Source organism: Cottoperca gobio, chromosome 9, assembly GCF_900634415.1.
Source record: "Cottoperca gobio chromosome 9, fCotGob3.1, whole genome shotgun sequence".
NCBI classification, from domain to species: Eukaryota; Metazoa; Chordata; class Actinopteri; order Perciformes; family Bovichtidae; genus Cottoperca; species Cottoperca gobio.
In genome coordinates this window covers 28,265,790-28,279,531 of record NC_041363.1, presented here as the reverse complement: position 1 = coordinate 28,279,531, position 13,742 = coordinate 28,265,790, and the positions used below count along the sequence as shown (strand labels likewise).

The 13,742-nt window shown below is 41.1% G+C and overlaps 1 protein-coding gene across 1 annotated transcript; it reads right to left on the bottom strand.

The window, feature by feature from the left end:
* Window positions 1-690: 690 nt before the first annotated feature.
* On the bottom strand, window positions 691-5,964 carry LOC115013550 (serine/threonine-protein phosphatase 6 catalytic subunit-like). The gene is made up of 6 exons (XM_029439933.1): window positions 5,827-5,964; window positions 5,647-5,712; window positions 5,399-5,540; window positions 5,209-5,288; window positions 4,136-4,345; window positions 691-1,959 (listed from the first exon to the last, which is right to left on the bottom strand). The coding sequence occupies exons 1-6, from the start codon at window positions 5,947-5,949 to the stop codon at window positions 1,711-1,713; spliced, it is 870 nt and encodes a 289-aa protein (XP_029295793.1). The 5' UTR covers window positions 5,950-5,964; the 3' UTR covers window positions 691-1,710.
* Between the last annotated feature and the right edge of the window lie 7,778 nt (window positions 5,965-13,742).

Below are 13,742 nucleotides of genomic sequence, written 5' to 3'. Positions count from 1 at the left end.
AGGGGACACCCTTGCCCCCTACCTCTTCATCATCAGTCCTAAACTATGCGCTCAGGAAGGCTATCAGTGGACGGGAGCTAGAACTCGGCCTCACAATAACTCCTAGGAGGTCAACACATGGGCACCGATCACGAGGGCGTCCCGCAATAACATACGTGGATGTACTCAGGAAAGATGCAGGAGCAGAAAATACTGGCGAGCTAGCCAAATGCATGGAGGATCGGCATGACTGGAAGCACCGATGGAGGGCCCGTCTGAGTATATATACATATATTTTATATGTATATATACATATAAAATATATGTATATATATTAATTGCCTTATTGTCTCTATTATTGATTGCAGTCCAAATAAAAGTCCATTTGAAATGCTCACTTCTCCTCTTCACTGACCTAAGAGTGGCCAGAACAAAGTTGGCAGCTGTACCTGCCATTCAATGCTCTGGTAAACTGCATGTCTTTTTATTATTGGATGTTGTCTGTGCTTTGCCCCAATGTCACAACTAAAGTGGACCCAGCCTAAATACTCTTGTGGCTAGGTGCTCCTCTGGGGCAAAGTGAACCCTAACGAAGCCTAAACACACCCCTGGAAGCACCGTAGGGAGGCTGCAAACACCTCAGCCTCCTCAGGGCATTTCAAACAACACTTTAATCTGGGTACTTAAATCAAGATACCACCGTTGCTCCTGTATGGTCAAGTTATCATTTTTTATTTTATAATGAGACAAGTCAGCTGTGATCTTTTTTTAATTGTACTCATGTGCAAGATGACAATAACTATCCTGAGTCACATCATCATCATCCTTAGCTAACTTTACATATAATTCTCAGTTACGTACAACACATGACATGATCTGATTTCATCATAAAATGCAACTCTTTTCATTGTTTTTATGCCATGAACAGGCTGATGTTTGAAGACCATTTCATTTACTACCGAATAATATACGTTATTGATTACGTCACACGTCACCCAGTTATTGATGTTTGACCTTTTGTTTTGTTTTTTGTACAATTCTTTTGATTTCTTTATTAAAAAACCGTATAGTGACACAGAAAAATAATAATTACATGAAGTGATTCCAAATCTGGAAATCAGAGAATCTTTTAGGTACCACAGGCTTAACAATACAGAAATCTAACAAATGAATACAGTAATTTCTTTACACATCAACTCTCAAGTTTACATGTTTATTTATAAGATCACATGGTAACACTAAGTGCAGAACTCCATTGAAGTTTGTCAGAATAGATGCGATTCTTGCTTTGTGCAGTGCTTCATCTTCTAACACCCAGCTTTAATACATTAGCATAACAAAATAAAATGGAACACTGTATATAACACTGCACCTGCAATTTGCTCAGCAGAGGGGATTTCTATAGTAAAGTAAAGTCGAGATTTATAAATATGAACATCTTACAAGGGTCAGTCGACTTCCGTGTCATTGTAATCCTTCCTCTAAAGCAACACATCAACACTGCTGAACAAACTTACTTCTCTGTAATATCTCAGTGTGATTTAAGCTGCTGAATAATGGCATTAAATGCCAGAGTGGGAATAACAATCGACAGTTGGCACCGAGAAATGCACTGTAAATACTCTAAATGTACAATACAAAATTCATATGGGCTCACAAGTGCTGATGCCACTGTCCCAGTCGGCGTCTGTGCACTGAACAAATGGCTGCGTTGTTTTGGTTTGAATGTGCTTACAGGAAATAAGGTGTAGTTGTTCGAGGTGGAATGACCCGTTCAGAGTCAGGCACGGCTCTGAAGAGCTTTGGCTCTCTTGTGTTAGCGTCCTTGAACACCATAATGGAGGCGATGTTGCCGCAGCGATAGCAGTAGTTAGGAGCCGACCACACTGTGACCAACTTCTCATCAAACATGAACTTGTAGCCTTCATGGACAAGTTGATGTGCTCTGCAGATCAGCTTCAGGTTGTTGATGTGAACAAACTGCAGTTTTTGGGATATATAAAAAAACAAAAGACAGAGAGAAAGAGAAGCTATATTTACACTGGACTGCCAACAGCACATGACCTGCAGCCATGTTTTCTGCCAGAGGATTGAGGGGCCGAGGCGAGACACTTCTGTTCTGTATGAGGCTAGGAAATATTAAGTACAAAGCCCTTTCCTCTACTGCCATCACTATGGGCCTGCATCTTTGCATATTTTCAGTTTTGCATCTTGGCAGCAGAGATGTGGGCTCAAGTCATTGTGAGAGAGCAAACAGCTGTCAGAGAATCGTTCATGAATGAAACAAATATTTAGGTTTTGATAGTGCTACGTTCTTATGAGAGTTCTCAGATTTATTATTGTATTCTTTGACTCTACGCTGTTGTTATTTAGCCTTTCTGAGTCTTAGTTGCAGCTTTAGATAATATTCCAGTTCCAGAGGCAGGTGGGCAGGATCCCCACCTGGCAGTCATCACTTGCTGTGAGAGAGGTGATCCATCCCCTGCTGGGCTGAGCGATACCACTGGCTCTGGAGACAATCCCCACACATTCAAACGTGATGATAACGTGCGATGCTGGGTGGACTCTACCTGGAGTGCTGAGTTTGAACTTTTTATCAAGTAAGTATTCATAATAAGTTACAGACCAAGTTAAGTTGTTCCGGCTTCTGTTTTGTTTCACTGTTATGCTCGCCTCTCTCTCTCCCTCGCTGTTTTCTCTTGCTTATTATCTAAGGAGGTAGTGAGGCTTTAACTCAATTTTGTGAGGATATATTAGATACAGATCGCGCCTGAACCATAACATGTTGATGTGTGCACAGACATGTGAATCCCCAAACTAACGGCATCTTGCAATATGGACTGTGCGTTACTTCTTTTCCAGAGTACGCACTGATGGGGTGTTAGGTGTGCTAAAGATTCTTTAAGCCTATTAACTATGTGTCAGTGGAGAGGAGGGAGACTCCGCAGCCTTGGCCTGCAGAGATGAATGTAGCCTAGAGTCATATAATCCACAGACAGAGGCTGTAGCACACCAACAGCTGTTTGAATCATCAAAATAAACTTAAACCCATGCACCTTCGTGGACTGGAAGCATCTACTAGAGATATCTGAGCATGTCATTTGACTGCCATCTGTGTCTGAAGAGCCAATGTCTGCTGCAGCGATACATAAACAATACCATTGTTGTTACGTTGCCACATAGCTGTTGTCATGGGAGACAACCGTAGAAATAGAATGAGAGTAGAAAGTACATTGAACTGTTGGCCATGGTCATTTGACTACTTCAAAAGAAAGTGACGATTAGTTGTTATGGTGACAACACATGTCAGTGGGCCTGTAAAGTGTGTCACAGTCAAGTGGGAAGCTCCGGTGCTGAGAAATGAAGTCAATGTGGAAGTGCCAAAACTGCAGTTCCTCAAAAAGCTCAAAGTTACAGCAGAACTGACATGTTTACTGCTGATTTCCCCTTTTATACAACTCACCCGTTTAAATTATATTAAGCTTAAAATGATGCAGAATTAGGGGCGTGGCCGCATTGAGTGACAGGTGGGTCTCAGGTCTTTGCAGTTTTTGGATTTACGGGAGTAAGTCTTTACTGCCATGATGGCGACGGCGGACAACGTCTCTTCAGAAACCTTTGGATGTCCACTTTTTATACAGTCTGTGGTATAAAGCGCTCACTAGTTTGAGAACTCTGTTTTGGTCGACTGTTCACACTAAGCGACGTGTCGGACCTTCCTGCTGTTGATTTGAAAGGGAGTGTCCGTTCTACTGGCATTCTATTTCTATAGTAACACTGCTTGTTGTAATCAGCTGAATGTTAATGCACATGGAAAAAAAGAGAGAAAATCTACATTGGAGCAAATTAAATAAATGCCACAATTAAGACTTGTATAAATTGTTAATCAAAGACGTGTAAATTATTAGCCCTAACAATTGTGAAGGTAAAAGTGCCTTTACACTCATTACAGAGATATTTTAACGTAAAGATGTTGCCTAGTGTAGTTTCACAGAAACACGTTTGTATTGTACTCTCTTTTGTATGTCTCTATTGTAAAATAAAATAAAGCAACACAGGTATGCGTTTGCTCCAGTGAGTAAATAATGTTTGATGATCATGTAGGAATGTAACTTGAGTGTACGAATGTAAGTCAATGAACGTAAAGGCACCATACCTCATTTGTGACCTTTGCACCAAAGAGCCAGCCGGCTCCTCTGGGGCTGATGGCCCAAGTGTCCACGTCTTCAGGGTCGGACCACACCAAATCACAAAATGCTCCTTTGTGAGGGATTTCTTGGTTCCGCTCAATGGTTCGAATTTGATCGAGAGTTTTTATGTCTGGGGAGAGGCCTCCGTGGACACACAGGATCTGCTCGTCCATCAGCTGACAAAAAGTAACACAAAATAAAAGAGTTTGTGCCTCATAGCATATACATTACATTATTACTACTACATATCATATACTATGTGTGGCCAACGGTTTCACACCATTCAAACTTCATGTACTCCATTGGATTGTTGTGCTACCGTTTGTAAGACAGAACACACGGTAACTTACATACCACCAGTATTTAAGGGAGGAGGGATTTTCAAGTTTGAAAATTAAATTGGCTACTTTTGAGCAGTAGTTTCTTGAACAGAAATCAAAAAGATGAAAAACAGTGAACTTACTAATACTGAGGTAAGAGATATGGATGGATATAATGGATCAAACGGTCTTATTGTTTAAGAACCTACATGACGCTGTGTTAGCTTAGAAAAACTCAGTCTAATGAGCGATTACATGACATGTTGTTTAACCCATAGATTATGAAAATAAGTTTGCTTATAATGTGAAATAAAAGGAAATTTTATATTTGGGATGATACATTTTTCACTGCATATAAAATGTTGTGGCATGGTTCATAATTCTGAAGAATGTGGCGGTGGCATTTCAAGGGAGTGAGATGTGAAGGTTAGGATCAAGATGGATGGAGGAATACTACAAACAGGCTAAACGGAGTGAAAATCAACTGAATAAAACTGTCCAACCAAAGCAAAGTTGTGATAGTGTCCCAGCTAGTTGGCCATCTTTGCCATTATCATGTAAATAATAAGTTCTTAAAAAGATGCACAACTTATCTCTCTACTGAGAAACAAGTAAACATGAGGCTCATTCTCATTCCAGGCTTTCAAAGCATGATGAACTGTCAACCGTTTCTTTTTTAACAACAACAAATAGACATATACACAATATACAATACTTACAGCTGCAACTGTTAACATATCGAACACTTTGGTGCAATAACGCCAGGCGTTTGCATTCCCATACTTGGTCTGGCACTCATCTGTAAGACAAAGAAAGCACTCGTTTATTCCACACAGAAAGCTGTGATGTTGTCCAGGACAAGAGATTGGTGACAATGCAGATTGCAGCTGGTCATAAATCAAATGTCACCATAAAAGCCATAAACTTGGGTGATCTGTCTGCTCTCATGGTTTCCACGTAGAAGCGTGATGCGGTCGGGCCATTTGGCTTTCAGCACCAGCAGGTAGGTGAATGTCTCCAAACTGTAATATCCTCGGTCAACAAAGTCGCCCTGCAGATGACAGAGGTTTATTATCAACACTCTACCAAAACATCAGGTAAATAGAACACATTAAGACAAATGCCTTTTAAGTTCAAACTGATTTCAATGCACAAACCATAAATATGTAATTTGTGTCTGGAACCTGGCCGCCAGTTCGGAAGAGTTCACAAAGATCATAAAACTAAGGAACAAAGAGATACAAATTTAGTGCAGGCATCAATTTATGTGTACAACCGTGATCTATGTACACTGCAGGCGATGCTCAGCTACATGAGGGTACACAAAGGGTTTTTACCTGTCCATGTATGTCCCCACATACTGTTACAGGAGTGGAAACGGGCTGAACGTTGGACTCCTCCAACAGAAGGTCACACACATAGTCACATAACCTCTGTATAGATGAAAACACAACACACATATATAAGTCACATGCAATGCTTTTCAATGTGAACATTTACAGGACAAAATGATTCAAAAGTATTCAACGTTTTCCACAAAATCTTCTTCTTGTCGGGGAAAAGCCTCTGAAACTGTCTGCTTTGTCGTTTCGTGACACCTCGACTAATAACACTATTTTAAGGTGACCAGCTTTTTATGGCAGGGTAACCCTCTATAGCCCTTTAATCACACTGAAACTGGAAGATGTGATAATATCTTCCAATGAAGAACTAAATAGGAATGGGACGAGTTAGGATTTCATCACAGATGCCAAACACAGCACATCAAATAATCATGTCTTTTCAATTAAAGTATATTGACACACCTCCAACATGGCTACCAGAGGGTGAGTTACTTCATGTGAAAGCAGGGAAAGCAGCCTGACCTGTCACAGAGGTGGTTCACTGCACCGAAGGATTAAGAATATTTTGCTATATTTTACTTTGCTGCCAGACAGACCTTTATGGCAAATAACAGTAATTTTACCTCACGGACCACTGGAGTTGCTGTTCTACTGCTGCATCAGTTAGTTTGTTTGTGTTATTTTGTGTCTTTGGTGAAAACCAAATAGAGAAAACAAAACTGGCGGCCAAGCATAGATTAAGAAATAGAGTTGTAATGTTAAGTCTTTAAGTTTTGATAGACTTAGGCATATAAAGGTACAGATGGTGAGGGTACACTTAGTACATTGTTGTGTGTTGTCACATCTGTATTTAGTTTGGATTGTTTTACTGAATTATTGCTGCTGACCCAACACACTGGTTGAACTTAGACTTGATAAGCGTGACAAGAATGTGATTAGACTTATTTCCATGCAAGTGCATGATTGGACAAACGGCAACCTTAATTGTGCATTTATAAGTGTACAAACACTGACTGTCAGACATGGCCTCTGTAAGATATGCGATGTACCTGCAAACTGTCTGCAGCGTTTTGAAGGATTACTATCTTGAGAAGCAAAAGTGCTGTGGCCTGCCAAGCCCAAACAGACTGTCTGCTGTGAAATAGTGTTTGTTATCTCATCTCAAGGACTGAGACAAGATGTTCTAGGGCTCAGCTTTGCTCAGACATTATGTTCATCATACCGCCATAGCCCTGCAGAATCATTATTCTGCCCATTGAGTGAGACCGCAGCAAAATGTTCCGACCCGGCTTTCTCCTCAAATTCCAAGCTAGAAAACACATGGCGGACCTCACATGCAGTTTCTCCCCCAGTCACAAGAACTGTGACTTGGAAAGCTGCATGTGTGGGTTAGGCACGTGGTAAAAATAGCGGCTGCACTTTCTGCCTCTAACCATGAAAAGGAATGCTGCTGCTTTTCAAAAGCTTGAGTCAATGTCCAACGTGTAGTGGATTTGTGTTGTCATGCTCTGAAAAATAAGTCTTACATAAACTAAATCCTAGTCGGTGTAGTTATTCGCTGGAAACTCGGAATGTCCTTTTCCTATTTATGAAACCTGAAATGCTGTGTCTAGGGTTCAGTGGGATGTAGGTGAAGGAGCAGGCAGGAGGTTTATTTCAGGGCTTCGAGCCTTCACACAGTATCCCACCTAATACAATCCTTCTCAGACTGTCTGAGCCCAGCCTGGCCACTGCTAACCCTGCTAGCCTAGCCTAGCCCCCCCTCAGGAGCTAATCACTGTGAGTTACACTGATTAGCCAGCTTTCCTGCCCCCCAGTGTGCTGCTTAAGGTATCTTTCCCATTAAGTAATGAGCAATCTAGCCGAGATAGAGCGGGTCAGTGCTTTAGTTGTGTTCACTGCTAAAGGGAACTCAATTCAATGACAGTAAAAACGGAACCAATTATAGTCGACTTGTATAGAGCCGAAGGGCTGCAGAGACGTCTTGGTATCTTGAGAAATGTAACCCATCGGTTCATCTTCCACCTTTCAGATTGCAGAAAAATTGCCACAGTCAATTTCATGACATCTCATCATACCTGGTTAAACCTCCAGGTCCATTTCTCATTTGTAGACCACAATCCATTTAAAATAATGTAGCTAAACCGAGAACTATTAAAACATTGAACATAAAACATGACTTGGCATGAAACATGAAATGGTATGTGGACAATGAATGTAGAAATTGATGTTTGTTGTTATTCCAAAATCATACCAAAAACCAAAGTGTGAAAACGGGATTATGTGCCACTGGTTGCTTGACAACTAGTACGGCCCAAGAAGTAGTCCAGCATATAACCCAATGAAAACGTTCATATGCTGACATTAACACATTATATTGTATTAGCATGTTACCTTTGGACAGAGCTGTTTCCACTCTTTATACTAAATTAAGCTAACCTGCTGCTTGCTCCAGTCGCAAATGTACCGCACAGGTTTGGATTTTCTCATCTAACTCTCGCCAAGAAAGCGAATGAGCATACAATCTAAAACCATTCCTTTAATCTGCTACAGAAAAGCCTCCCCTCCTCTGGGAAAGCTTTCCGCAACATTTTGGAGCCTGGCTGCAGGGATTTGCTCCCATTGAGTTGCATAAGTGATGCAACACTGATGTTGGGTAATATGGGCCGGCTCCAGCTCAACCCAAAGGTGTTGGATGGCGTTGAGGTCAGGGCTCTGTGCAGGCCAGTCAAGTTCCTCCACACCAAACTGGGAAAAGCATTTCTTTATAGAGCTGGCACTTTACACAGGGGTATTGTCATGTTAAAACAGGAAAGAGTCTTCCCCAAACTGCTGCCACAAAAGGAAATATTTTCCACTAATGTCATTGTAAACCATATCATTCAAGATGTATTCATCATTGGAATTAGAGTTACACAACTCCAGTAGGACCCATGCAGGTGAACAGCAGCAGGATAGCAGCAGCAGTGATGGCCTTAAATCTAGTCTTAATTTGGATTTAGTTGTGGTTTCTTAATGTTGGAGGATAAATGACAGAGCCTCTAATTGATACTCAGAGAAGAGCTCACTTGGTCAGTGTGCTTTCATGATTTCACTCCATCATTCTCATTTACAATCACCTATGATGTCAGGAGCGTTTAAAGACTCCCACTGGTACAAGCCAGTTCACATCTGCAACTCAGTCTGAGCTGTTAGGAAGCGTTTGCTGTGATAAAGCCGTCCCACAGATTGTCTGGGGCAGCATGAATTAACTGCAGTACAATATATGACTCAAAGCCAGACAGCGTTCCCTCTAAAAGGTTCTGTTTTGATGTATAAACCCCAGGTCTGGATTTGTGCATGGCTTTAGTTATGACGTGAGGCTGCTTCTGCTTTTCTGAGCGCTGTTAAGAATTATGCATTTTTAAGTCATTGTTGTGTAGTGGTGCATTAGTCTGGATAACTGGCCAAATATAGATGACATAACATCACAGGGAGATATTTCCAGCAGCTAGGACTGATTGTAATATAATACTTATTTTCAGCTATTTAAAACATCAATGTGAACGTCAGAATTCTGTATCGGTTCCTTCAAATCAAAGAGCAAGACCTTCTTTCTAGTGCGAATATTGTATCCGTCATTAAGGTGGAAATACCCTATGGAAGATCAATGTGTTCTCTTATAACCTCAAAGAAGCAGAAGCCACAAGACATGGTGTATTTTGATCATTCAATATCCTCAAACTATGGATCAGTCTTGCGTGTGTGCGGTGTGTAGCTGTGTTTATGTCTGTTTGACTCTATAATTCACATTATTCAGTGTGACATTCAGAGTCTCTTTATTTAAGCACTCGTGATATTTGAGTGAATGGAATCCTGTGCTGCTTCACATTTACAGAGTTGAGTGTGATGGATTTAGGATATGAAGCCGTACAAATACAGAACAAGAATAAGGGCCAGGTAATGCTAGAAAATGATGAGCTTGTACGTGTTTTCCGACCACATTGGAAATCCAAAGTATTTTATAGTTGTTCTGTTCGGTAACACTCAAAGGCTCAGTGGAAAGCTGGCGGTCTTGGACAGGAAGAGACACAATATTGTTTAAAAATGGGGGTGACATTTTCAGACAGTGTTTGAAAGTGACAGAAATAAGGCATGAAAAATGTGTGCTTGAGAGACTTTCTCTCCTCAACACAGCTGGCCCATCAATGCGTGACGTGAGGTCAATGTTGGATTGTCTGTTTGAGAAAGTTACAGATATTGTTGGACAAACCTTAAGAGGCTACAGTCAAGCTAGTGGCTGTGTATAGGCACAGTGATGCTATGTAAATGCTAACCTCAGCATGCTAATACGCTAACAATGACGATGTTACCATGCTGATGTTTTCAGGTAGTGTTTAACATGTTCAACATCTTCTTTTAGCAAATGTTAGCATGCTAACATTTGCTAATTAGCACTAAAAACAAAATATAGCTGAGGCTGATGGTAATGTTATTGTTTTGCAGGCATTATTCATGACACAAATTATTGATGTTAGGGCTAGATGTAAAGTCAGAAGATCAACAAAGTCATTAGGATTCATCCTCTGGGGACCATGTACAAAATTCAATAGTCCAGTAGCCTACTTAAGATATTTCAGATGTTCAACCACAAAAAGCTGCGTGATATGTTTACAGATAGGTTGATCTGCGATGTCCTTAATGAATGGAATGAAATTAAATCTGTTACTGCATCCACATTCAATGTTCTTAACCTTAATGAGATTTCCTCCTCCTGTACGCTCACAATTCGATATTCTATCTGCAGTCTTTCTACAAATCATGTGATGTAAAATGTGATGTGATGTCAATTTGTTGGGTTCGGTCATGCCAACATTTGACAAAAGAGCTGTATTAACCGCTTGTATCTGTCATAACATTTGTGTCAGCACTGCATTTGGGTCAGCTCCTGTGGGTGTCGTCTGAAAGGCATTTCTTTGTACAATACTGTATTGAAGGCGCCACAGGCTGCAATGAAATATTGATTTTGGGTGCAGATGTTTCCGCCTCTGCATCATGTGTCACTGCAGTGGATGCATCATTGCCATCCATGTATTTTTACTCTGCATTGATCGCAGTGTATGTTTGATATTATTTTATTTTATTGGCTGAACAATAATATAAGGGCGCAGTTGCATACAGCACGTGATGTATTTTTACCCTGTTTAAATTGTTTTAAAAAAACGTATTTATTCTAAAGGGTAGCAGTGCTCCAGGTATATGGATGTTTTATGTTAAGTTGCTTGGAGAAAATGCTGAAAAAAGCGAATTTTTAAAATCCATGGCCTACTAAGTAGCTTCCAGGAACTAGTTTACAGTTTTAAACCAAAATGTAAAGCAACGGCACCTGTTTACATAATGCACTGGACGAACGTGTTTTAGTGCCCAATCAAGTGGAAGAAGTGAGATCATTCCCAGCATCCTGCTCTCCTCAGGAAGCAGCAGTGGTCCGCAGGACTGCAGCGTTAGAGCCACGTGTCTGAGTCCTGACTGATGGCCACACTCAGCTGAACACCCAGCCACAGACGGGACAGTGAGACACTGACTGAAGGCAGTGTCTCACTGTCCCATCTGTGGCTGGGTGTTCAGTGCAGATACACAAATGTACAGGGCTGATGCTGCCCTATAATTTAAGGCCTCATAGTTATTAATGAATGTTTTTGTGTAAATGAATTAGGGCTGTACCGAATGTACTTTCTTTTTACATTCTAAGCATTTATTGAGGTTTTTGAATGAAGCTATATTTTATGACGTCATCACCCTAACAAAAAATCCTTGAACAAAATCCTCAATTTGAATAAGGTGATTGAAAGGATTGAATGAGTTGTTCTGGTTATATAAATGTAATTGATGGTGCTCTCATGATGCCCCGTTAATACAGGTGCGGGCCTCTCTATGTGTGCAGCAAGCGGGAGAGCAAACTAAAAACAAATATGAATTGAAGCAGAATATTTGGTTGGTTGGGTACGTGTTGTGAATTCTGTCTTTGTTCAATAAATGTTGACTTTTGGATTTTAAACACTCTGGAGTTATAGGAAATATTTGGATCACACTAGTCTGAAACAATCCTACTCAGCCATTATTAGTGCAGCATAGACATGCAGAACAAAAAGCTGCGCAGCATTCAAGTGTTGATCTAGAATGTCGACGCTTCAAATGTTCAAACTTTTCTGTACAGTCATCGAATGAATTTAGAGTTGATCATGTGTTTGTGTTTGTGTGTCACTCTGCCTCAAAGGAATAGCCTGGACTTTTGGAGAATTAGTTTCTGATGGGATGCGTTAAGCAAAGCTCAGCACAAAGACTGGGGGAGACAATCTACATGTATCATATTTGCACATTGTATCCACTTTGTTTCCATTATATCTACTGAACTTGAATATATAAATAGTGTGGTTTTTGAAGCAGTTAACACTGGATCTATTTCCTGATCAGCAGCTGCTCTGTCCAGTGCTGGGTTTGAACTCTGTTGTAACTCGACTGCCAACAAAACCCAACGGACTCTTGACTGGATTTGTGACGAGCACGCTTACAAGACACGACATGAAACTCGTTCGAGTTAGCAGTTTTCCTACTGGCTCTTAGTGCTAAGCTAGAATAAGCTTGTAATGGGAGAGATAAAGCTGACTGATTTATAATTTTATTTTTCAATCATTTCAGTGTACACTTGTAAAATTGACACATAATTCAAGCTGCGACCTCTAACGAAACTCTGGCTAAGATGTTAAACGAGATGAGTCGTTTTTAGTTGATGATAAAATGCTCGTAGGACATTCATCATTTCTCTAACCTGAGTGTCCCATCAACTGTATTTGATGTTTCAACACACTCCACCCTACAAATCCATTATACAATAAACAAGCTGAACAACATTCCAGATTCCACCTTTGACTACATGACTGGGAGTGTCGCCTTTTTCTGAAAACTGTTTCTCTCCTAAATATTTGGACGTGTCTACGCTTGTGTTGAGGACTCGGGTGGAGAAGAGATCAGTCCTGCTGCTCTGTTGCCGTACACACCCTTTCAGGATTTGGCTGCGCACCCATCAATGCAATTAAAACGGTTTAGTGTAGCAGGCAATTCACCTCTCGGTAATGAAACTGGTGAGCACTTCCCGGTTGTTCAGATGATGATTGCCGTCTGCTCTCATCCGACACATGTTAAAGCCGACGGCCTGCGTCTCTGTAGCAGCCGCAGAATGGGGTTAAGCTTTGTCGTCCATGTCATATTGACCTACTTAACATGCAGATCTGACGCAGAGTGGCTAGGCCAGTGCAGTGAAATCATACTAAAACAATAACAACCCCCCTCCTCCCGGACAAGATGGCACAAATTAACACCAGGATTACTGCTCACTGAGACTTTCCTTTTTGATAAAGCTTATAGTTAGGGCTGGCTCAGGTTTGCCCTGGATCAGCCCCTAGTTATGCTGCTATAGGCTTAGACTGCCGGGGAACACCTCCCTGCTCTCTTCCTTCTCTCCCTCTCTCCTCCCCTCCCTTCCTCTCTCTTCCCCTCCCTCTCTCTTCTTCTCCCTCTCTATCTGTATGCATTTATGTAAATGTATGTTACTAACTCACCATCCAGGGTATCATCCCCGGAGTGTCTGTTTCTCATGTGGCAGGTTGCCTCTGATAAAGTTTACGTCAGGATCATGAATCGTGACAGCGCCTGCTGCCCTGGTCCTGCTGGACACCGGGAAGCCTTATTGACATTTTCCTGGATTCATCCATACTTTCTATTTCTTTTTTTTCCAACACAACATAATTTCTGTCAAATGTTGTATTTGTACTATGTTGTTTATCCTGTACACACGACATCTATTGCACGTCTGTCCGTCCTGGGAGAGGGATCCCTCCTCAGTTGCTCTCCTTGAGGTTTCTTCCATTTTT

Bases quoted from the DNA above. Each gene is read 5' to 3' on its own strand.
- LOC115013550 (XM_029439933.1), bottom strand. From the start codon at position 5,949: ATGTGTGTTGTGTTTTCATCTATACAGAGGTTATGTGACTATGTGTGT. The intron at 5,541-5,646 runs GTTTGTGCATTG...TGTCATCTGCAG, and splicing joins ACACAAATTACATATTTATG to GGCGACTTTGTTGACCGAGG. The intron at 4,346-5,208 runs GTAAGTATTGTA...ACTTTTTGTCAG, and splicing joins ATATGTTAACAGTTGCAGCT to CTGATGGACGAGCAGATCCT.